This window comes from Aplidium turbinatum, chromosome 1 (genome assembly GCF_918807975.1).
Source record: "Aplidium turbinatum chromosome 1, kaAplTurb1.1, whole genome shotgun sequence".
Taxonomy (NCBI): domain Eukaryota; kingdom Metazoa; phylum Chordata; class Ascidiacea; order Aplousobranchia; family Polyclinidae; genus Aplidium; species Aplidium turbinatum.
In genome coordinates this window covers 38,267,555-38,290,306 of record NC_137472.1, presented here as the reverse complement: position 1 = coordinate 38,290,306, position 22,752 = coordinate 38,267,555, and the positions used below count along the sequence as shown (strand labels likewise).

The window sequence follows — 22,752 nt, the reverse complement described above, 5'->3', positions numbered from 1 at the left end:
GCTATGTGGACAATATCTACTTTTACTTTTTATTTTATCGAATGAGCATTGCTCTGAAAAAATCATGCAAATGATTGTTCACACTTTTCGTTTTTTAACGTTTGTTTTAAAGACCTTGCGATCCTCGCCTCAGTGCAAAGAGGGAATCTTGAATGATAGGAAGGTGATTCGTTGAGTTGCAATGTTCTTTACTGACACAATTTCAATCGGTTGCAAAAATCTGTCCAAAATGTGCTTTGAAAAATAACAACAGTTGTCTTGTTTTCTTCAGTATTGTATGACGCAAAAACAGGCAGAATTTTTGTACTTTTCATGTGAAACGAAATAAAACCGTGTTTATCGATGAGTCATCGCAATGCCATTGGGGCAGATTTTTATTTGATCAGTTCAAGTTTCAGTTCAAATATCAGTTCAAATTCCTTCAGTGCAAAAAGTTCTGGACATGTATAGACATTGTGTTCATTGCATTTTTGTCATTAGAATTTCACTCGTAAAGTGCGACGTAAAGCAATGATCCCCAACACATGAAGAATACGATGGAGCCAGCTGTGACTTTTGTCGCTCTGTCGCCCTTTTGCGTGGTCTCAACTGTCATTTTGAGGGCACTGGTTTTGGTCGGAAGATTTGCAAGCGTGTGCTTAGTTGCCGTTGTTGGCTTTAACGTGGTTGTTGTTTCGTGGGGCTGTGGGCAGTCGTTTGGGTTGTTTTCTTGACCTTCACAATCGCATTCATCGTCTCCGTCGCGACAATCTCTCACGCCATCGCATAGGGAATCAGTCTCAATTTTTGTTACGTTGTCTTGGCACGTGTAACATTTGTCCTGAAGATATAAACGTTAGATAAGATCCAAGACTTGTTAGAGAGCTATTGTCCATCCAAAACTATAGCCTATGTTTTAAGAATTTCTTAACGTAACTTTATTTAAAGTGAGTCTGTCCCAGATTACGTGCACCGTAACTCCGAACACTTTCAAATGACTTCAAGCACAGCAAACAACACACTTCTTTAGAAGCTCTTAATAAATTTGGAAGGCTGACTTTATCTTATCCTTTCTGTACAAGTTATTCTACCTGTTATAAATAGAAAAGCTCTTCATTTGGAGAAAAATCTAAACTTTTCCTGGCAGGAAACAGCTCGCGTTAATGTCTGGTTTGTTGCATGTGATTCACAGTGAACGAAGGCTAGCCTACGCAAAACTGATAAGAATTTTGGATCTAAATAATATTTTTACAGTAGTAAATGTAGGCTACTTAGTAAGTAGTTTTTGGTCTTATCGAGAAAAACAGCATTAGGTTTGTATATTTCAGCTTCACTGCTGCTTGTTGAAATGCTTCGCCAATCAGCGTCCACTATAGCTACCTCATCCATTCCATCCATACAGTCAACTTTTCCATCGCAGATTGTATCTGAAGAAATACATTTTCCAGAGTCACACTTTCTTTTAGAGTCCCCGTTGCAGTCTTCCGATGTTGTACTTGCGCGAACCACGCTGACATCAGAATCGGTTGTGACGTGTCTTTCGTCGCTATTGTCGCCACAATCGTCAAGGCCGTTATCTGAATAGAAAATTTGTGTCTAGAAGAAACGTCAGCTAGTATAATTTGTTGCAAAGTAAGAATTGTTATCTTCGCTTACCAATAATAATTATGGCTACAACTAATCAAAAGGAAAGATAAACTTGTAAAATTTAGCTGGGTCATTTGATAGTTTACACCAGGGGTGTGCAACGTGCGGCCAGCGGGCCAAATGCGGCCCGCGAAGATGTGCCAATTTTGAATTGTGTGTGGCTCGCGAAACGTGTTTATAGTTTAGTCTGGTACGTGAGAACAATTCATTGTGGAGTGGGTTATTGCAGCTTTTGCACCTTCTGTTAACAATTTTAGAAATCTCCCACCGGCCACCGCTAATACATTGTATTTAATTATTTGGAATGTAAAAATGTATTGTCACATAAAAGGCATTATGAACAAATTACGACTTTGGAAAGCTCACGTACAGACAGGAAATCTTTTCCACTTTCAAACTTTGAGAGACTACAGAATGCAACCTGAGAAGAAAACTGAATTTGCAGACCAACTTGAAAATTTGTTGTATGAATTTTTGGCTCGTTTCAAAAACTTCAAATCTCATGAACATTTGTTTGGTATATTCGCTTCGCCATTCAACACAGACATTGACAACGCACCAGTAATTTCAGCAAATATATCTTGAACTGATTGATCTTCAAGAGAAAACGGATTTGAAAGCAAAGTATTTAGAAATGAACCTTGACGATTTTTACTGAAAGCATCTCAACAAAGATGACTTTCCACATTTGAAAAAATTCATGGTTTCGAAAATGGCTCTGTTTGGCTCAACGTATTTGTGCGAACAATTGTTTTCTAAAATGGGCGTCATAAAATCTCCCTATCGAGCGGTTCTGACAGACAAACACTTGGAAAATGAACTTGAATTGCGAGTAGCCTACTTCCATTAAAGTAAATTTGGAAAAAGCCGTCGGGAAAAGGAGCCAGCTGCAAACTTCTCACAGAACTCGCAAAGACGCGGTGTGACAATAAATTCCAATAGCAGTTTTCTTCAGAAATTTATGCGTCTTAACTTATCATTTCTACAAGGAGATCATCCCTAATAATGCCATAAGAATAACATGAATAACAAAAAAAAACTACTTTTTTGTGCCTGCAACTACTAAAAATCATATGTTAAATAAACGTGCGACCCGCGGTTTCACCCAGTTATTTATATCTGGCCCTCCTGTAATAAAGGTTGCACACCCCTGGTTTACACTAATAACTTCCAAGAATTCCCTGATGAACAAGCATACAACAGTAAGAACTAAGAACAACATTGAAAGCGAGAAGAAAGTACTGTAGTTAGAATGTTATTTTTCTTGCTTTACAACTGTGATCATTTATTTCAAGACAATTTTAACTAATCTGATAACCACATTGAATAAGTACGTTACCGTAGAATATCGCCTACCCCTTAAAAATATTGATTGCGGTTTTACTAATTTCGGTAGCTCAAATCAAATACGCGTGACTTTCTTTTTACCGTTGGAAAGAGTATGTTAAAACCTTTCATGTGATGCTTTTCTCGAAAAATTCCAGATATGACCATTTTTGTATGATCGGTCAAAGTTGCGTCACAGATGAGTGATTACAGGAAGGTAGGCTTAGAAAAGTATGTTGGAAATCACTCAGCCGTTACCAAAGTTGCTTGAAATTTGCATAAGACAATGATGCACTAGTAACAAGTTGATCAAATTCCATATTTATAAGTTCAAAATTTCGTTTGTTATGGAAATTTTAAAACTTCCTTGAATTTTTTTTTTAATTTCATGCTTGAATGAACACAAATATTCTCCATTACCTACCCAATTTTTTTCAAATTAGTCTTGTTTGCTCAGAAAACTAAGTTCTACAACTATGTAAAATTTATTGAAAAATCTGTGACTGTGGATGACAAAATTCTGGATGATTTCACAAAGAATGACCCAGCTGCTTTTTCCATTTTTTCCCAAGTTGAAAATCCATCTTACTTAGGCTAGCTAACCCCTTATAAAAAAAAATGACAGATTCACTTTTTGAAAATTTGGAAAGTTAAAAAAAACATTTTACTTAAAAGATGGATGTCGTTAGGTTGGTCGCGTTAATCGCTCAAGAGCACGCGGCTTGCCTATGATTTTAGCAAGACACTTAAAGATTACTTGAAAGTAGTCATGAAAATTGGCTTCCTTGTCTTTCTGTTCATTTAATTTAAATCCTCCACTATGGGGCGTAAGCCTGGATGCAACCAAAAGGGGAAAATAGTTTAACAAACCTATATAAATTTTCTGTAGCCTGCTGTTCTATTTTTATTTTAAAAGTAATGTAGGCTAATAGTTTATTTTGCAAAATTACTTTTCTTCGATTTCTAAAAAATAATTTAAACAATAGGTTTTATTTAGGCTAAATGTCACAAACGTTCTTACCAACTAAAGTGTCTCTGATACATCTTCCATTATCGCAAGTAAACCTGTGTTCACACAAGCACTCGTCGCTTGTGTCTTGACAATCATCTATGCCGTTGCACCTTTGAGACTTCAAAATGCATCTGTTTGAAATAAGGAGATTGGTAAACAAACGGCGGTGGAATCAGGGCCGGATTAACCATTAGGCTAATAAGGCTATAGCCTTAAAAGCCCTGGAAAAATTCGGCCCTCAATATTTGTAAGGCTGATAGGGATACATATCCAGAACAGTAGCCTACAGTTTTTGCTTAAAAACGAACGACTGAGTTGAGTCAATACATAATTATAAAGAGCCCATTTCCAAAACCACGTAGGCGCCACTTTTACCGAAATTGAGTTTAGAGCAAAGCAGGGGTTTTCAACCTGGGGGTCACGAGTCGTTTTTCGGAGGTTTGCGAGGCGCTTGAAATTCCAGTGTGTTGTTTTCAATTCTTTTTTGCCAGAAAAGATTAAAAACTGTGTTTTTTCGCAATCGCCCATTCCTCTACTTGAGGTTATTATATTGTTTAAGCTTTCAGACGTTGCAAAGGCTTTAACTATAAGAAAGCATTCGATATTTTTCACCAAGTTCTTGTACGTTGTTTTGTGAAGACTAAAGTTAACCAGTGACAACGCTATGGTAAAAAAGCAAAATAATGTAGAATCCTATGCAAAATATACATTTCTCAGTATCGTTTTCAATGGCACTGAAAAAAATTAGTGTCGGCTATTTTGTTTGAAAGTTCTTTCAGCAACAGGTGCACGCATTAACAAGCTTAATAGTTAAAAATATGCAGCACCAAACATCTCACTGCAATTGATTTTAAATAAATCCATAAAAGATTGCAATAAATTCAACCGGTGAAAGTGCGAAAATGTAGATTATTCTCATTATTTTTTCTCCTATTATTTAGCCAAGCTTGATAGAAAATGGAAATAACAATCGGAGGAAATGTAATAAAAGCCGTGATAACATCGCAAAAAAACGTTCTTCGTTTGGGAAGTTTACGTTGGAACAGCAAAACTAAACATAACTGGATGTCGGCATGAATCAAATTTGGTTAAACTTTGCATTAAATATGCTTTTATTGAATACTTTTATGGGGGGTGCGAGACTACATTGATTGCTCTGAGGGGGGTCGCGGTGGAAAAAAGGTTGAAAACCCCTTGTTTAGAGTGTCATTAAGTAAAGTATTACCACAGGTATCTACTATCTATTTCTTTCTTTCCAAAATCTTTTCTATTTGCTTCAAATTTGACAATAAAAATTGTGTTTGTTTCCAAAACCAATTATGCGCCATGATTGGCCATTTTTCTTCTGCATTATGTTTATGTTACTTTGCAGTAAATAATTTCAATTTTTCATGTACGGTATGTCTTTTATTACTTTTTGTAGCTTGGTTTGCAAAAATAGGCCCTTTCTCTAGTAAACAGCCTTAGGTCTACAGTAATAGCGGAGAAGTTTAAGAGTGGAATAGAAAAAATCTTCCATAGGCTACTTAGCTAGGCCCAGGCTACTCATTTTCAAATTATTTTCATGTTAGATTGTTAGGCTATAATGTTGTGCAAATTAAGATTAAAACCAGTTTTGATCTATAAAATTTTCAGATGTCTAAATTTACATTTGACTAAGCAAAAATCGGGGGTTGTGATCAGTGCCGGTCTTTGAGGTGTGCAAACCGTGCGATCGCACAGGGCCCGCAAATTAGGGGGCCCGCAATTTACTCAGAAAATGCAGTCATTTTTGTAATTTTCAATAGAAAAATTCAACAAAAGAATTAGCAACAAGAAAACATAGAGACACAACTTATTTCGTCTCCTGAACATTTCGTACCCTGAAAAGATCGAGAGAAAAAAAACAACAGAGCCGAAGTCGCTGATCGGAGTTGGCGCCAACATTTCAAAATTTCCTCGATCTTTTCAGGGGACGAAATAGGTTGAAATTCGATTTTGTTGACAGCGGACAGCACCATTTAACAGTAATACTCATACCCACATTTTTGTTGAACATGCTCTCAGAATACCCCAAATTCAAAGTAATTGTTCAAAATTTTCTGGGAGAGGTTCCCCAGACCCCCTGCCGCTGGGTGTCGCCTTCGGCGAACACACCATCAGGCAACGCCCGCCGTCCGTCAAACCACCCCCTCTCCTTTCAAAATACCTAGCTACGCTATTGAATTGGATCATTGTCATTGGGGCCCGCAAAACATATTGCGCACAGGGCCCGAAATACTCTAAGACCGGCACTGGTTGTGATATCACAGCAGATCATGCCTCCACTCTGCGTATGCTAGCTTACTCTATATTATGGCTACCACACACAGGGCACAGAATGGAATGGAAGACGTTTTTTCATCTTGCATCCTGTGATTTTCTTCCATCCCATTTCCATTTCATCATACCAATCTTCCATTCCATTTCCATTTTTTTTTCTATTCCATCTTCCATCAGCAAATTTTGTGATTTCTGCGTTGTATAGGCTGTGCCACAAGTAAGCTCGTTAACTAGGTAAATTTGAGCTAAAAATTTAGGTTGCGTCTGGTGTTTGAAGTTAAAACTAGAAAACCTATATTTGTAGTCTTGTTTCAGTACAACCACTTGTTGTAAAATAAAATGTAAGCTACAGGAAGTGCAGCGACAGGGGCGTTGACAGGGGGGTCTAAGTGGTACTTTTGGACCCGGACCCGGAAAGTTTAGGAGGCCCAGATTTGAAAGATTCCCCGCGACTTCAAACATTATCAAGATCTTAATATAATCAGATCTAAAGGAATTGCCATCAGAGGTTAAAAAACCACTTCAGCGGTCAGATGTTAAAGTATCGGTGCCCCCTTCCGGGGCCCCCTTCCGGGGCCCCCTTCCGGGGCCCCCTTCCGGGTACCAGGCCCACATCAGTTCTCTGGAGATAAAATAGCCACTTCAGCCACCATAGAGTAAAATAAGAATTTAGTTTAGTCTATGTAGCCTATGTAAAAACATAATATAGTAAGCTATTATGTTTTTGACTGTTTAAGCCTATGGTTCCCAACCTTTTTGTTGTCACGGACCCCTTTAGACAAATTATTATTAATTCTGCGGATCTTTACCTAAATTTTGCCTGAAACTCAATTAACATAGGCTACTATTGACTATTGTAATAATTATGCTACTCAACTACTGTACGGAGTGTACGGTGTCATATTGCATTGCCGCTATGACTCCTGCGGCAAATATCAGGTTAAACAGTTACTCAAACAAGAAAATGAATGAATTGTTCAAGAAATGTCTGCAGTATTTGAATATTAAGGTGACCCAAAGTGCCTCGCCGATACTTTTTCAAGTAAGCAGATTTAATGAAAGACATGAAAGTAAAAAGATCGCTTTTCGTTTTTTTTTTCAAAAATTTATCAAGGTAATCACGAACCCCCAAATGCTTTCTCACGGACCCCTAAGGAGTCCGCGAACCCCAGGTTGGGAACCACTGGTTTAAGCGTAGGCATTACGTTTATCGATACAATACATTCTAATAAAATATATTTTTCTTGTATTAAGAACTAGCACAGTATCCATGATCCCTCTTAGAAATGGTTGGTCAATGGTCAGGCAACTAACTTCATTTGCAGTAGGTATACACTTCGAAGAAACAAATTTTGGTTTCTAAACAATAGTCTGCTTTGCAGGATAAATTACTGGTGTTTAGTTTACCGTAGAGATGGTAGAAGTAGATATTCTACTGTCTCTAGTCTACCGCATAGTGATTTTCCTAACCACGAATATTTAGTAAAATAACCCGAATCACGAATATCAAAATAAACAGGCTAATGTTAGTTTAAACTCAAAAACTGAAATGGCACATGTAAGAAGATTGCTATCCCTATTTCTGCACTAAAAATTAGACCAAAACTGCTTTTCAGATTTCAGCAATCAGCAAACGTTTGACCTAGGCCCAAAAACCTTTCCTAAATCAAATTGAAAACTTTTTGACCGTCTGCATTAAAGGGCGGGGAAACCCAAATTAACTTTGCGAGTTTTTTGTTTCAGCGTGATGTCATTGTGTACAACATGCGTTTTAGCAAAAAAAAAATCCAAATTTTGTTGCCATCGTCTCGCTGAGGCCGCTTTTGTTTGATATCTGTTTGCGAGGTCTCGTTGCGCATCAAGCTGTGATTCTGTTCGCTGTGACGTCACAAGGTACATATAGTTGTGGCCAAAAGTTTAAGACCAGATTTGATTTATGACGATTTTTGCATTACTTCAAAATACTGCATCAGTTATAAGATGATGCATAAAGATGATGCAACTGAAACAATATATGATGCAGTATTTTGAAGTAATGCAAAAATCGTCATAAATCAAGTCTGGTCTTAAACTTTTGGCCACAACTATATGTACCTTGTGACGTCACAGCGAACAGAATCACAGCTTGATACGCGCGAGACCTCGCAAACGGGTATCAAACAAAAGCGGCCTTAGCGAGACGAGGGCAACAAAATTTGGATTTTTTTTTTGCTAAAACGCATGTTGTACACAATGACATCACGCTGAAACAAAAAACTCGCAAAAAGTAAATTTGGGTTTCCCCGCCCTTTAACTTTGCTGTAAATTCTCTTCTGGTAAGCTTAGAATGACCAGTGAAACATCAATGGAATCGGGAAGTAATACTCTAGCACCATGTGACAAATAAAAGTTCATAGAAGCAACCGCTAAATAGAGATAGTAAGTTTTGCGGTTCGGGAAATTTTAAGATTGTGCAAGATTTGTTAAATGACTATGCTTTTGGCATATCGAGCAAAGAATAACAAAAAGCTCTACATCTGACAAGACTGACACAACAAACAAGAGCAAACTTTATATTCATAACATTGTCAATGAAAGGAGCGCAAAAAATAAATTGGTACCGGGCCCGAGAAATCCTGTCAACGGCCCTGTGCAGCGAAATGGAATGCGTTGGAATGGCTGTTTTCAGTATATTGTCAATTCATGTGAAACATCAGGGGTATCTCATTTGAAGGACTGTTTTTTTTTCGATGTCTTCAAGTATATCTCCAATATGTTTTTGGAGGTTGGTGCAGCGTGAGAACGGCTGTGTTTATGTGTTCTGTTCTCGCGGTGCTGTATGTCCAGTGTGTGTTAGAAGTACGGGGAAAGCTTAAACTACTTTTATTATATTTGTGGGGGTACCTTGTCTTATAGATAGCAGCATGTTTTTTTTTCTTGGTGCTTCTCTCTAAAATGTAGCATCGATAGGGCTAAAAAGTTAGGCTATATGTTTGATATGGCGTACTACTTTTTTCTCGGACTTTTGTCAAATGTACGGTACCGATATGTGAAGCTATATATAGCGTACTAAAATAAATTTGATTGATCAATTACACAAGGGAACACAATTTTTGTTGACTTTGATCTAACAATTGTTTTTGACTAACTTTTGGGCGCTGAATCCAAAAATGACATCAGTTTTTCTCTATCACGTCAAGTTTTTGAGCTAGGCACCCACCACTTTGACTCATAACCCACAAAAAGTACAACATTTGAGACATCTGCGTTTATTGTATAAAACGTTTTAAGAACTACAAGCAATCGAAAGTAACTCCATGGTTTTCAAATAAACATTTGTACCGCAATATTTTGTTCCTTAAAACGGATAGTGCTTGTGCAAGACAAATAAAGAGCGAGTTTTAGGGCAAAAATTTACGCTTGTAGCTTTTCCTGGCATGTTCAAGCTATGGGCAGTCTCGCTTAATACTCCAACAATAGTCAGCCAGCATATGCAAGTTCCATCTTCCCCGATGTCTTTCCTCCATCACCTTCAGATCTTGGTGGAATCTTTCTCCTTGCTCATCGCTGACCGCACCAAGGTTTTCCGGGAAATTAGCAAGATGGCTATGCAAAAAATGGATCTTGATGCTCATGTTGCAGCCGAGTTCTTTGTAGCTTTCCAATAGCTTCTGAACAATTTCGATATAATTCTCTGCCTGTGTATTCCCAATAAATCCCTTGACAAAGTTTTTAAATGATATCCACGCATTTTCTTCCAACTCTGACATTGAACCACTGAAACGTTCATCTTTGATGAGTTGCCGAATTTGTGATCCATCAAATACACCAGTCTTAGTTTTTTGTATTGACAGGCCAGGAAAAGCCAAAACGAGGGAATTGAAACAGCTGCTTTCGGTTGACAATGCTTTAACGAATTGCTTCATTAGGCCGAGCTTTATATGCAGAGGTGGGAAAATAATTTTCTCTGTCAACAAGTGGCTTATGTAAAATATTGGGATCACCAGGTTTAAGGTCAGATTTCGGTCACAAAGCTACTGTCACTTCGAAAGTACGGTAAAAACGCACTTTCTTTCGATCGAAAGTATGATACCTTTGCTCTTATTCCAAGTAATTTTTTCTCATTTAGTCTGGATGCTAAGAGTTTCGAAGCTTTTTTTCCTAGTTCCAAATCTCGTGCCAAATCATTCTACTCATGTTGATAGAATACTCCACGTTCTGAATCATCTTCATCATTAGGCCTGCCATCACTAAAACATTCATCATGATCCAAATCTTCGAGCGTAGGTGTTTGAACGATAACTGGAACTGGGATTTCAACTGAATGAGGCACTGGACGTATAGCTGATGGAAGACTTGGATACTCAATTTTACGTTTGTTTTTCTTTTTATAGCCTATACCCTGAAGTTTGCACCAAGCAAAAGTAACAGTCTGTGTAACGATCTTTAGGCTCTCGCCAAACCATGAGTATTAAAAAAAACTTTTCGAAAAGAACCTTTCTGCAGGGTTCTTTTCGAAACAAGTTTCGAAAAAGAACCCTAGAGGCTTAGGGTTCTTTTGGCAAGCAAAGGGTTCTTTTTGCAATAAAGAACCTTTTTTGTTAAAAGAACCCTAAGCCTAGGGTTTTTCTCGAAAAAAGAACCCTAAACGAACCTTTTTCATTTACAGTGTAGGCTATACCGAATGCCAATTTTTCACGTCTTCCCTTGGTCTACATCCGCAAACTCTCGATACATTGCTTGCATGCCTTGTGGGGTGCCCAAGACTTATCTTGATCACCATGTTTTATTTTAAAATATGCAAAGTAGGTTTGTTTGACAAATGCACTGACGTCTTTTTTTTGGCTAGGAATAGTAAAACTGCCACAAATATAGCAAAAGGAATCCGGGCTATTTAGACACTGACGACGAAAAACAGCAGACGCATTCGCAGACAAGATAGTATTCTAACAAACAAACATGTAGTAGCCTATACATACATGGTTGAAAGTGGAAAGTAACTAACTTCAATTTTACCATTCTAATCTAGTTTCGTTGGATGCTTGCATCCTCCAACCAAAAAAGGGGGAAATATCATGGACCTAAATCGATGCCTGTGCCTTTTTTGCTTAATAATTCAGTTGACCCTCCTTGTATATAACCTACTGTATGATTAGGCCTAGCTTGTGCATTCCTATTACGTATGGAAAAGCAATAGGTTACAGTTAAACTCGTGAAAAGTTGCATATTTTGGATGTATGCTGTAGAGCAAAAACTTGACGTGATAGAAGAAAAATGGCGGCATTTTTGAAATCAGCACACCGGAATTAGCCTAAATCAAGTGCAAAATCAAAGTCAACAAAAAATTTTTTCAAAATTGTTCCCCAGTGTTATTTATTATTGTTATCACAGACAGTTATATAGCGCTTTCGTTTTCAAAGTGCTCTGCTTGCTGCCACACAATGCAACCTAATTGTTTCTCAAACTGTTTGATTGATTGCTTACGTTTTAATACAAATGTTTCAAGAACGATATAATGCATTTACAGCAAACGACTGTAGTGAAACTATTATATGCTACTCACGAGGATGCTTGTTCGTGGATGTTGTCGACCACTTGAACAACCATTGCGTTGGTTTAATACGAATCGAAAATCGAATTATTTCAATTTAAGGAACGTAATCAAACGGCAACTTTTACTTGAGTTAAGTTACAATTTTTTTATGTTTTAAAAAACCGTGTTAAAGATGAAATTAGGATGGAATCATTGAAGACTGTCATCTATCCCAACATTTTAATCTTCCATCTCATTCCATCTTCGACATTTTCCATCTTCCATCGCAAAATAGGCTATGCTTTCCATTCTATTTCATCTTCCATTCCATCCCATCCATTTTCTGACCACAGAGCACAGTCTTACAAACTAACTTTTTAATTATGAATTTGCATCGTTCTCATGCTAGCTACGTTTTAACACAAAAATTCAAATGTTCAGGCCATAACTGATAGGTTGGTTTGATCACCTGTTGTTGAAACATATCGTAGTATCTGAGCAATTGCATTCATCAGTGGAATCGCCGCATTGATCGATTCCATCACACAATTGGTTGTTAGCCACATAGTTGCCATTTGTACATTCAAAATAGTTGCAGTTTTTTTCATCCGATCCATCCCCGCAGTCGTCCACCATGTTGCATAGATCATCCACATGAATGCATCTAATGCAGCCAATATGTAGTCAATTAATTTAGAAGGGAAGTTTTTGAAGATCTTTCAAGTCAAAAGTAGCCTATGGTATTTCATATTCGTCAATATTGCGCAATGCAATTACTTAGAGGCACTGCAGAGTTCACAATAGACAACGCGGTTTTTGTCAAAGTTTTATTGCTGACCAGCACCCTTTAACAACGAACACTCACCACGCCCTGGTGAAGCACTTTCTCGGGACTCGGAAACAAAACTAACCTAGGCTACTATCGAAGAAAAATTGCAAAAATGGCAACTTTGAAAAGTATTTTCTTGAAAAGACAAAACGATTGTTTTTGTTGTGAAAAAGCATAACATCGGCTCCCTGCATCGGGCGGATAAATATGGAGCCGTTTCATTACGTAGCAGAGAACGTGTAATGGCTCACCAAACAATTTGAATTAGTCTAGCCTACTTCTTCTTTGAAAAATCAACCTTGTGACCTAACTTAGATTCACGTTCTTGTGTATGCAAATGAAACATGAACGCAACAGCGTTCGCACATTTACGTATCGCCCCTAGCAAAAGTTTGTGGCACACCAGGGCGACGCTATTTTGGAACCGCTGGGCTACAGTTTACTAAATAGTCACTTGGATCAATGTTAGTTGCATAGCCAAGAGAGGTACAGTAGTTTGCTGGGTAGGCTAGGCTTACAACTTTCTATTTGCAACGTATGACGTCACGACGACAAAATTTAAGGTACAAAAGTGTTGATATATCATATCCATCGAACCAAACACCAACCCTTCTATAAGAATGCCTTGTATTGACCAAGACGCATAGCCTTCGTTTGTGAGTAGGTTTTCAATTTGCTGAAAATCAGTTCACATTAGCTAAATAGTATCTTCTTAGATCATTTCGCATTTTATTTTGACTCATAAAATTAAACCACTTCGTAGTTCAAGAATCCTCCTATAACACCAATAATTAATTCAAATGATGTACCGTAACATAAAGACTTCTGTATTGGCTTACCGACTGTTGGCGCAGTTGAACGTAAAGGAACAGTTGCATTCATCTGAGTTCAAATCATCTTGGCAGTCAGAAACACCGTCACATATTTTGGTATTTGTAACCTGTTGATAGATAGTGGAATCAATAAACACTGTAAGTTGTAGTTAAACGATAGCCTAAAGTGGTGAAAATAAATATGGGCTATCTGAAAATAAACAGCCTTAGTAAAAATTGTTTTAAAATCAATCAACAACATTTTAGGCTATGTTTTTTCATTTTTATGTGTCATTTAGCTTTAGCCCACGTGCGTGGACCCTAAGTGGTAGCCTGCTGTAGCTTAAAGTATGCCTGGCTCAAGAAACAGCAAACAGGATGATACTTTATTATGAAGTCTCCTACAAGTCAGCAGTTGTGAACTGAGCTAGCAACATTTCAGCAAGTGGCTAAAGTTGGTAAATGATGAAACTGAGCAAACCTATGGCAATTGAGCAAACCGAGCAATTTGGAATGTCACAAGTCAGCAAAATGAGTTTGATAAGCGATGACCAAGCACGTAACTCTCATTTGCCGACTTGCCTGTAGCTGAAATGTAGGCTAATTGCTGAGCTGAAGCACTGGCTGAGTTGTCGCATGCCGAGTTGTGTGACTATCTTTATTATAGCCCAGTGATCAGTAGCGTAGCCAGGAATTTTGAAAGGGGGGGTTTTGACCACCCAGCGGCGGGGGGTCTGGGGGGCCTCCCCTAGAAATTTTTGAAAAATTACTTTGAATTTGGTGCATTCTGAGAGCATTTTCAACAAAAATGTGGGTACGAATATTCCTGTAAAATGGTGCTGTCTGGTAGCATAGCAAAAGGATAAGATCATGTTTTCTTCGGCATTTTTCGGAAATAAAGCTAAGTCTCTGTGTTTTCTTGTTGCTAATTCCTGGCTGAGATGTTTGGTATTGGCAAAACTCGCTCTTTTAATGCAATTTTGTTTAAAACTAGGCAATTTTTTTTAGACTGAAAGCATTATTCTCAATATCGTGACGTCACACGCGTGCCAAGGGGGGGGGGTTGTAACCCCCAAAACCCCCCCCCCCCCCCCCTTGGCTACGCCACTGCCAGTGATTAGTTTCAGTTAGTTTCAAATTAGTTTCAGTGAGGTATGGTTGGTGCTGCATCTTTTTAACAAACCTGTCAATGTGTGGAACATTACAGAAAAAACTATCAAACAAAATAGCTTACACACAGAAATTTTGAATGTTTCGTTAGAAACAATACTGGCAAATCCATATTTGACATAGGATTGCAATTAACCCTGCTATCAGAAATGTACGTATACGCCGCAAATTCTACGTCGCAGACTTGCGGCGTAGACTTTTTGTTTACGCTAACGCTTACGGCCACATTTTTTTGGATAGTTTGCGCTTGAGGCTACGCCATAAAGTTTTCGCGGTTTTTTAGCGCATAGCGTCAACGCATACTTTTTAATGCATTTTTTTCGCTACAAAACGCCAATACCTTCCAGCGCTGGAGTTGTAAGAATGTTTTTAATGGGCAAAGCCATCTTGGAACCAAAACACAGCAAACTGTCAGATAAACACATTCAGATGCTTGTGTTTCTTCGTGGAAATTCAAAATAAAACTTGTTTGTTTCGAGTGGTTTATACCGTGTGAATGTTTGGCACCTAGCAAACAAAATTAGTTTACGCTAGTGTATGCTTTTTTAGTTTCTGTATGCCTGTATGCTTTATTATACTGACTAGATTATACTGACGTAGCCTATATCCGAGTTCAATATCCGAGTAAAATATAGAATGCTTCAACAATATAACAACCTCGTGTCGAGGAATGGTCGATTGCAAAAAAACAAAGTTTTTAATCTATCTTTTAGGAAAAGAATTGAGAAGTGAGAACAATTTACAGGATTTTCAAGAATTTTGCGACCCTAAAAAAAAACAGTTGTCCAAAAAGGTTGAAAACCACTGATCTAGAAGGTACTTTTAAACCCAATATAATTTTGAACCCTGGAATAATTTTAGGGGCCCAGAACGTTTTCAAAGGGCCGAAAACATAGAAAAACCACAACGCTTTCTTTGGATACAATGAGTTTTTTTTCTATAAATATCTTGATTTGAGGCCCAAGGGTCTCATAGGTACCGGGCTCAAAATATCCCCCCAATGGCTCTGCCACCAAGCAACTCTTCAAATTTCTTCAAGCGTAGCATTGCTGGAATTCACCGTAGGCCCATCCATTTGTCCACAACTGTTCATAATTTTCATGCAATCTTTTGATGCTTTGTGCACCAGCGCACTTCTTTGTTATGTTACTTTATTGGTAGTTTATAGATAGGCTATCACAAAGATAAGATTATTATTTTCCCCAAGCTGGAAGCAAGAAAAAATTTATATAAGATAATGATTTGATGGAATATAGGCTAGTTTTCTCAGGTTGCAAGATGCAACACCAACCTATCGAACCTTACTTAACTTAAACAACTGGTTTGGTTGTTTTTGTAAACTACCATCATTGCCTTTTAGTTTCAAGAACAAAAATTGATGAATATTGTACAAGCAGCAGAATGACCTGATCTATTTGACTTTCGTTACCGCAGTGAACAACAGTGCAGTGACCATGCTTCTCGTCTTCATCGTGGCCATTGAAGCAATCCTTCACGTCGTCACAAAGGAATCTGCGTAGCGTATGTTTTACTTCAACTGAAAACTTAAACTGTAGACTAAACGTTCAAGAAACAGAATTAAAATGAAAAATTCTAGTAGCATATCGTTGAAAAAATACTTCTTTCGGAGCTTCGAGGTTCACTTATATTACTTCCAGATTTTTAATAGATCTCTGCACTTTCAAATCCTTCTACTTACTTGACAGTGAACATGCAAATTGTAAACTAGGTAACCAAAGTCATCTTACATTGAACTTAAAGTGTATCCATCGCCACAACTGAAGTAAGAACATAACTCGTGTTCATCACTTCCATCAGAACAATCCGTAAAATTATCGCATTCGTACAACATGTCGATGCACGTCTTACGATCTTCGCAAAAGAAACTGGTATCGAGAGAACAAAATATTTCTTCCTGAAAGCAAATATGTTAATATCTAGAAACAAAAGTTCACAAACATTCAATTGGCAACTTTCAGTGTTGTACGCGTCATTGAAATAATTTGACGGCGTCAGCGTCAGCGCGAATTGCCTAAAAACTTTACGGCGTAAAGGACTGCGTAAGCTCTTAAAGAAATTGACGGCGTCAGCGCTAATTTCTAGCGCTATTTTTTGCCAGCGTCTCATAAAACGGAAATATTTCAACCAAGTTCAGGCTAACAATAGTTATAAATAAAGAGCAGGTATTATGTTTTGAGACTGTATTGTAATTAGCTGCTCAGCCTATTAGTTATTTTCTAGCAGAAAAACAAGCATTTCAAAACGTTTGTCTGACAATCTGCTGCGTTTGGGACGCATATTCAGGGGCGCCGGAGCGATTTTTGACTGGATGGGCAGGAGTATGAAAAAAGGACACTTTTGTTGCTGAAAGGCCTTTTTTTTTGTAAGTTTTAAGATAAGATATAGCGATAATGCTCATCTATCAGCTCATTATCGAGTAATGATACAAGTGTCCGCTATACAAAGAACAATGGCACGGAAGGGCATCATGCTATTTTATAATGATGTAATATAACTTACTGTGATGGAGAATTTTGTGTCGTGAATATTATTTTGAGGCAAAAATAGAACATTATAATTAGGCTAAAAGCGAATAGCATAAATTGTTATATTGCAAAGTGTGCAGTAGCTTACATGACCTTAAAAAGGCACCATTGCCCCCTCTTCCCTCCCCATCAACAGAAATTTGAGGGCAGGGGGCATCCGCTCCCCCTGCTCCCCCCGCTTCCGGTGCCCCTGCGCATATTGTCCTTTCCAAGTGAAAACATGCGCTCCACAGCAGCGCTGGTTGGTATCGGTGTGTTGTATTTCAAAAACAAGTTGAAAACGTTTAGTTGGAAAGGTATCACTGTTTCAAGCGTGCTGTGATAGTTTAGCATGTATAAATCTTTTAACGAGGTCCACTGCACCAACATCGCTCTTTTCAGGGGCATAGAGCTCTTGAAATAAAGTATATTCAACGTCCGCGATGCCATTCATGGATTTTTCGCTTTCTGTCTCTGATCCCTCGTTCTCAATACATGGGTGATCACCATTTGGCGAACTTCTTCCGCATGTATTCCAGGGAGCCATTCCAACCAACGCAAAAGCCGGTAATTCGGATGAGTTGCGCTGGCCAGAATACATTGTGAAACTCTTATTGTGAAATGAGATTTTCCATGAAAACAAAAAATGACGCTTAGCGCTTGACGCTTAAAATCGGCAAAATAGTTGACGGCGCTATCACTTCCGTCAACTGAAAAATAAATTGACGGCGCTAGCCTTAGCGTCAACAAAAAGTTGACGCCGTCAAATTGACGCTTCGCTAACCATAACGGTGTAGCTTCCACGCTTAATGGCTAACGTGGAAGCTACACCGTTATGGTTAGCGAAGCGTTACTGCTGCTCGCTGTACTAGCGAGTGATCAGCCTTGTGCTGATGGCCGGGAAGAACACCCCTTCTTCACATGTCCTACCCCTGGCACCTGCTGGTTTGTTGGCTCTTTTCTTTCCACAAAGATAAGAGTTAAACTGACTGGTTCAGCGGCGGTCGATTACCCAAGTGGCAAGAATACGGTGCGATACTGATGAGCCCAGCCTCATGGGCGAAACACGTGTCTATCGCTGTCTATTCGATGCTGCAATCGGCTGCCCAGAAACTTATCGTTTATTGGAGGTCTTAATGGCTAGCGTGGAAGCTACACCGTTATGGTTAGCGAAGCGTTACTGCTGCTCGCTGTACTAGCGAGTGATCAGCCTTGTGCTGATGGCCGGGAAGAACACCTCTTCTTCACGAGCGTTGGAAGAGTTGAAAGTATTTAAAACGATAAAAACAATCAGATGACATCAGGTCTGACATAAAGCTATTGTTGGAGTGTATGCGACGGTTGATAGGCTAAACAAAAATATGTTTTTCCTCAATAAAGCATCAAACATTGTTATATTATTCAGTACTTGATATTTACGGGCACTGACATAACGAGGCAAATTGTGCAATTTTCTGAAAGAATCATTGTAAGCAACACGTAATCGTTTTATACTGGAAGATCTTACGCTTGTTTCACAGCTGGGATGCGTGAAACGACATGCAATAAGAGCGAAGTCTACAATGTTTTTTTACAGCGGGTGAGCATGTAGCAAAATGAGATTTTGCATTGTTTGCAGCACGGTAGGCTACTGAGAGCGTACATGCCTTGAAGAATCATTTTCATACGAGAGAGAACTCTCAATCATCATCACTCATCATCATCGTGATGACAATAATTGTTGATCTATTAATATTATTGTAATGAAAAAAATATTACTGTGCAGTATCCTGTTTTATTGAGCCCACTTTTGGATCGGTCAATGTTGGACTTATGAAGTGATATCAGTGACTATTTTATCTTGCGTCCACCTTACAAATATTGACTGATGATATTAATGGTATTACTGATATTGACGGAGGCCTACTTAAACAATCTAGTTGGTTTTTCATTTTTAGGATTTTATCTCAAATGTATCTCAAATACACTCTGAATGTAGCATACTTTTAACTGAAGTATAACTGACAGGAAGGCAAACCTCCAATCATGTCAAGCTAAATCCAATAGCTAGGCCTCTATTTGAGCAGACTACATTTTGCGTTTAAAATATGGAAGTCTATTTGAGTCAAAACGTGGCCATTTTTGTAGAATAAGCCAGTCTCCGGTCTACTTGTGTTGAACAAAAGGTTTTTCCACTTACCGTTACATACGATCCTGCAATTTCAGATTCATTAGATTCGGTCGAATCTGGAAAGTCAGAGTTTTGACTTATTTCAAACATTGCTCTCGGACGAAGCTTGAGAGGGTGGTTGGCTGAAAAAAAGCAAATTAAATTAAAGTCGATTAATGTCTGCGGTTCTGACTTTTACTTCACCATTACAAGAGATTACGTCAGGACTTCATAAACAATACTAGGCCTACTTTAAAAATTCACCATTTTCTAGCTTTTCTTCTCTCTGTATCTTACGATTTTAAATAAAAAATTAAAAAATACCTTTTAGTTTTAATACACAGTAGGCCTATGCCTGGCCTATGGCTATAGGTTATCAAATTTGTATGGCGAAGCACTTACTGACTACTCAACTCTGACAAACAATATTCAAGCGATTGATTGTTCAATGTCATAATGATTTAAACTTAATAAAAATATATTAGCAAACTTTAATGACAAAATGAGTTTTAATGAAGACAATGTTATGTTACCGTACATTGGGCAGCCCAGTTCTATATGTTGTGTTTTAATTTTTACGTTTTAAAGTCGTTTCCAGTTGATGCTTGTATCCTTAACTTTGCGTCACAAAAGGATAAATTGAATGCCTTGTGGCTAAATTTTTGTTAGCCTGTAATTTTGTGTTTAAAAATCTTCATAAAGAACCCAGACAACAAAATCCGTAATTTTTATATTGATTCAACGTCTACAGTCTGCAGACGTTGAATCAATGTATAAATGGCTAATTTTGCTGTATGGAAATTACTGCTTCGCGTGTGTTTCAGTTAGACTTAGAGCGAATTGGATTAGCATTCTCATTGAGTGAAGATTTGTCGCAAATGCGATGATGCGTTGCTAAAACTGACAGTTCATTCGAGTTTAATTTTATCGTGAGAAAGCATACACTTAATTTTAATACACATGACGCGTAGCTGAAAAAAATTATTGGTGGAAATTTTTGTAATATTTTAGAAGAGTCATAATTTCTCTATGATGCCCTGGCTAGATCACATCATCTTTGCTGCCAGTGACCTTTAAAATATGTAGTCAAAGGATGGATCAAAAACGATCGTTTATGGCAGTTTCTTAGTGACACATTGAAAGAAAAGCTGAAAGGTGAAGAATTTCCAAATGCAGAAAGCGCGTAACTACAGTTGCAATTAAACGTGTACAAATTAGAGTAGAAACGAAATTTCTTGATTGAAATGCTCTAGTTTTCACTTACCGTTCGCCATGAACACCAAGGTCAATACTAGCACAAACACAAGGTACCACTTCATCTTCTCAACAAAATATCGTGTTACGGTATGTTGAAAGTTATAATTCAAACTTAAGGAAGCCTACTACACAACTTTCAAATCAAGAAATAAAATGAACTGCTTTTGATCTTGAATGTCTTTTGAGCCCATCTCGATCACGCTGTCGTCACGTTAAACATTGAATACCTTTATGAATGAGATCATTTCCGTTTCAGACATGTCATATAGAATGTATCTGAATTGAATATCACAAGATTCTACACAACTGCATCCTAGTCATTCACTCCAACTCTTCTCAGACGTGTAATTTGAAATGCATAGGCCTAACTTCACATTTGTCAGTAACCCAGGCACGGTTTCCTCGCATCATTGAATGACCTCTTACTACTTGGCTATAACAATTAAAATCGCCATTTTTTGATCAAGTTTCTGTGTAGGTCTATGGCAGTGGTTCCCAACCGGGGTGCCGCGGCACCATGGGGTGCCAATTGCAATGCTCAAGGGTGCCGCAAGATATTGCAATATTCCGGCCCATTCATTATTTTAACTTTAACCCGTTAAGTGCGGAATTTATTTATTTCTAACCGAGTTTCAGTGCGCATTAAGTTGCGCGTCTCGTAGTTATTCCCGGCTCCTTTCTGGAGGGTCGCTTAGTGGAGAAGTCGCTGACGGTAAGTAGGTAATCCGCGGCAAGCCTTTGTTTTCTCGCCCAGGAAAAACAACGTGAAAGAGATTTTGACTCGTTGCTGTTCTTTCCATAAAAACGTTTGAAACGCACCATTATTGCCAGGTTTCATGATTTTATTTTGCAAAGAATTCGAGAAATCCAGTTTTAATGGGGTCTCATATTGTTTTGAATCTTAAAGAAGAATTAATTGACATTCGTAACGATGGAAATTTTAAGCTTATGCACAAGCAGATGCCTCTCCACGACTTCTGGATAAAAATTCAAAATAAATATCCTTGCGTTGGAAAGAAAGCTATTGTGCTTTTGCTGCAGTTTTCCATGTCATAGCCTACCTATGTGAGAGTGGATTTTCCGTAACGAACTAAAAAACGAGAACGACTGCTTGTAGTCGAGGAATAAATGCGAGTGGGTTTATCGAATGTGCCCCCACATATTAAGGGACTTTGTGCAAGAAGTCAAGCCCAAATTTTACACTGACTTTTGAATAACAACATTTATTTACGCGCGCTATACTGTACAACTCATTCTGTGTTATTTCATACAGTTATTTGAAATACAGAAACCTCATAGAATTGATCCAGTTTTGCCAGGGTGCCGCAAACTATTTATCTCTTTGATAGGGTGCCGCAAGGTCTAAAAGGTTGGGAACCACTGGTCTATGGCCTAACAAAAACGACTTGAATAGTCTTACATTTAAAAAAATCTTGGTTTACAGTGACGTTGCTTTGTACTTAGCGAACTTCTCCAACCGGGACGTTCGAGTCCCGAAATCACCTGAAAGTTATCACAACAAAATGTTTAAGCACATGATATTTGTATTAAAAAAACGTCGATTTATGATAACGAATTGCTATATTGTAAATGTAGGGACAGGCGAGGTAAAACGCACATGCTAACTTTAAAGTGCTCTCTTTGACTTATTAAGTATTGTATTATATTTTCTATGTGACTTCTCAGAAATCTCTATTGGGATCAATCAGCAGCCATCCGGATCAGGGGCTCCGAGAGGGGGGAAATCGGGAAACTTTTCCCCCTACCATGACGCTGTAAAGGAAAAACGAGTAGTTTTTCGTTTTGTCACTTTTGAGGGGGCCACTTTTACTACTAGGCCTACAATAAAAATATACCAACTTAAAAATAAACAAATTTTTGAACAAAATGCGTATTTTTAAGTATTTTTCGATTAATGTAGGTGCTACTTCAAATCAAGAACAAATCATTCTCGTATTAATTAAGGAAGGTTTGTTTGTTTTGTTTGTTTATCTTTATCCTGCATGCGGAAAGCGGACTTGAGCGCTATGCATCGGTGTACGCCTTCCGACATACACCTGACCCACGCTGCAGCCGACGGCAATGTCTGTATCCGGTTGTCTACTCTACTTATGACTTAAATTTGGTACTACCCATTACTCGAAATCGATCACTGGGTAGAGGCAATTATCGTAAAGTTTTTTGCCCAGAGAAACAACAGCAAGTGCGGGTGGCTGGAGTCAAACATGCAGGC

General features: G+C 38.2%; 1 protein-coding gene across 1 annotated transcript; it reads right to left on the bottom strand.

Annotated features, from left to right (window-relative positions):
• Positions 1 to 339: 339 nt before the first annotated feature.
• On the bottom strand, positions 340 to 20,651 carry LOC145771989 (uncharacterized). Its single transcript, XM_082583788.1, has 9 exons — positions 20,527 to 20,651; positions 19,293 to 19,405; positions 16,337 to 16,503; positions 15,995 to 16,100; positions 13,446 to 13,546; positions 12,247 to 12,441; positions 3,974 to 4,095; positions 1,360 to 1,556; positions 340 to 820 (listed from the first exon to the last, which is right to left on the bottom strand). The coding sequence occupies exons 1-9, from the start codon at positions 20,579 to 20,581 to the stop codon at positions 485 to 487; spliced, it is 1,392 nt and encodes a 463-aa protein (XP_082439914.1). The 5' UTR covers positions 20,582 to 20,651; the 3' UTR covers positions 340 to 484.
• Positions 20,652 to 22,752: the final 2,101 nt, after the last annotated feature.

Coding starts and splice junctions, on each gene's coding strand:
- LOC145771989 (XM_082583788.1), bottom strand. CDS start 20,581: ATGAAGTGGTACCTTGTGTTTGTGCTAGTATTGACCTTGGTGTTCATG. Junction 16,504..19,292: donor TTGCAGGATCGTATGTAACG/GTAAGTGGAAAA, acceptor ATTTGCTTTCAG/GAAGAAATATTTTGTTCTCT. Junction 16,101..16,336: donor GGATACACTTTAAGTTCAAT/GTAAGATGACTT, acceptor TACGCTACGCAG/ATTCCTTTGTGACGACGTGA.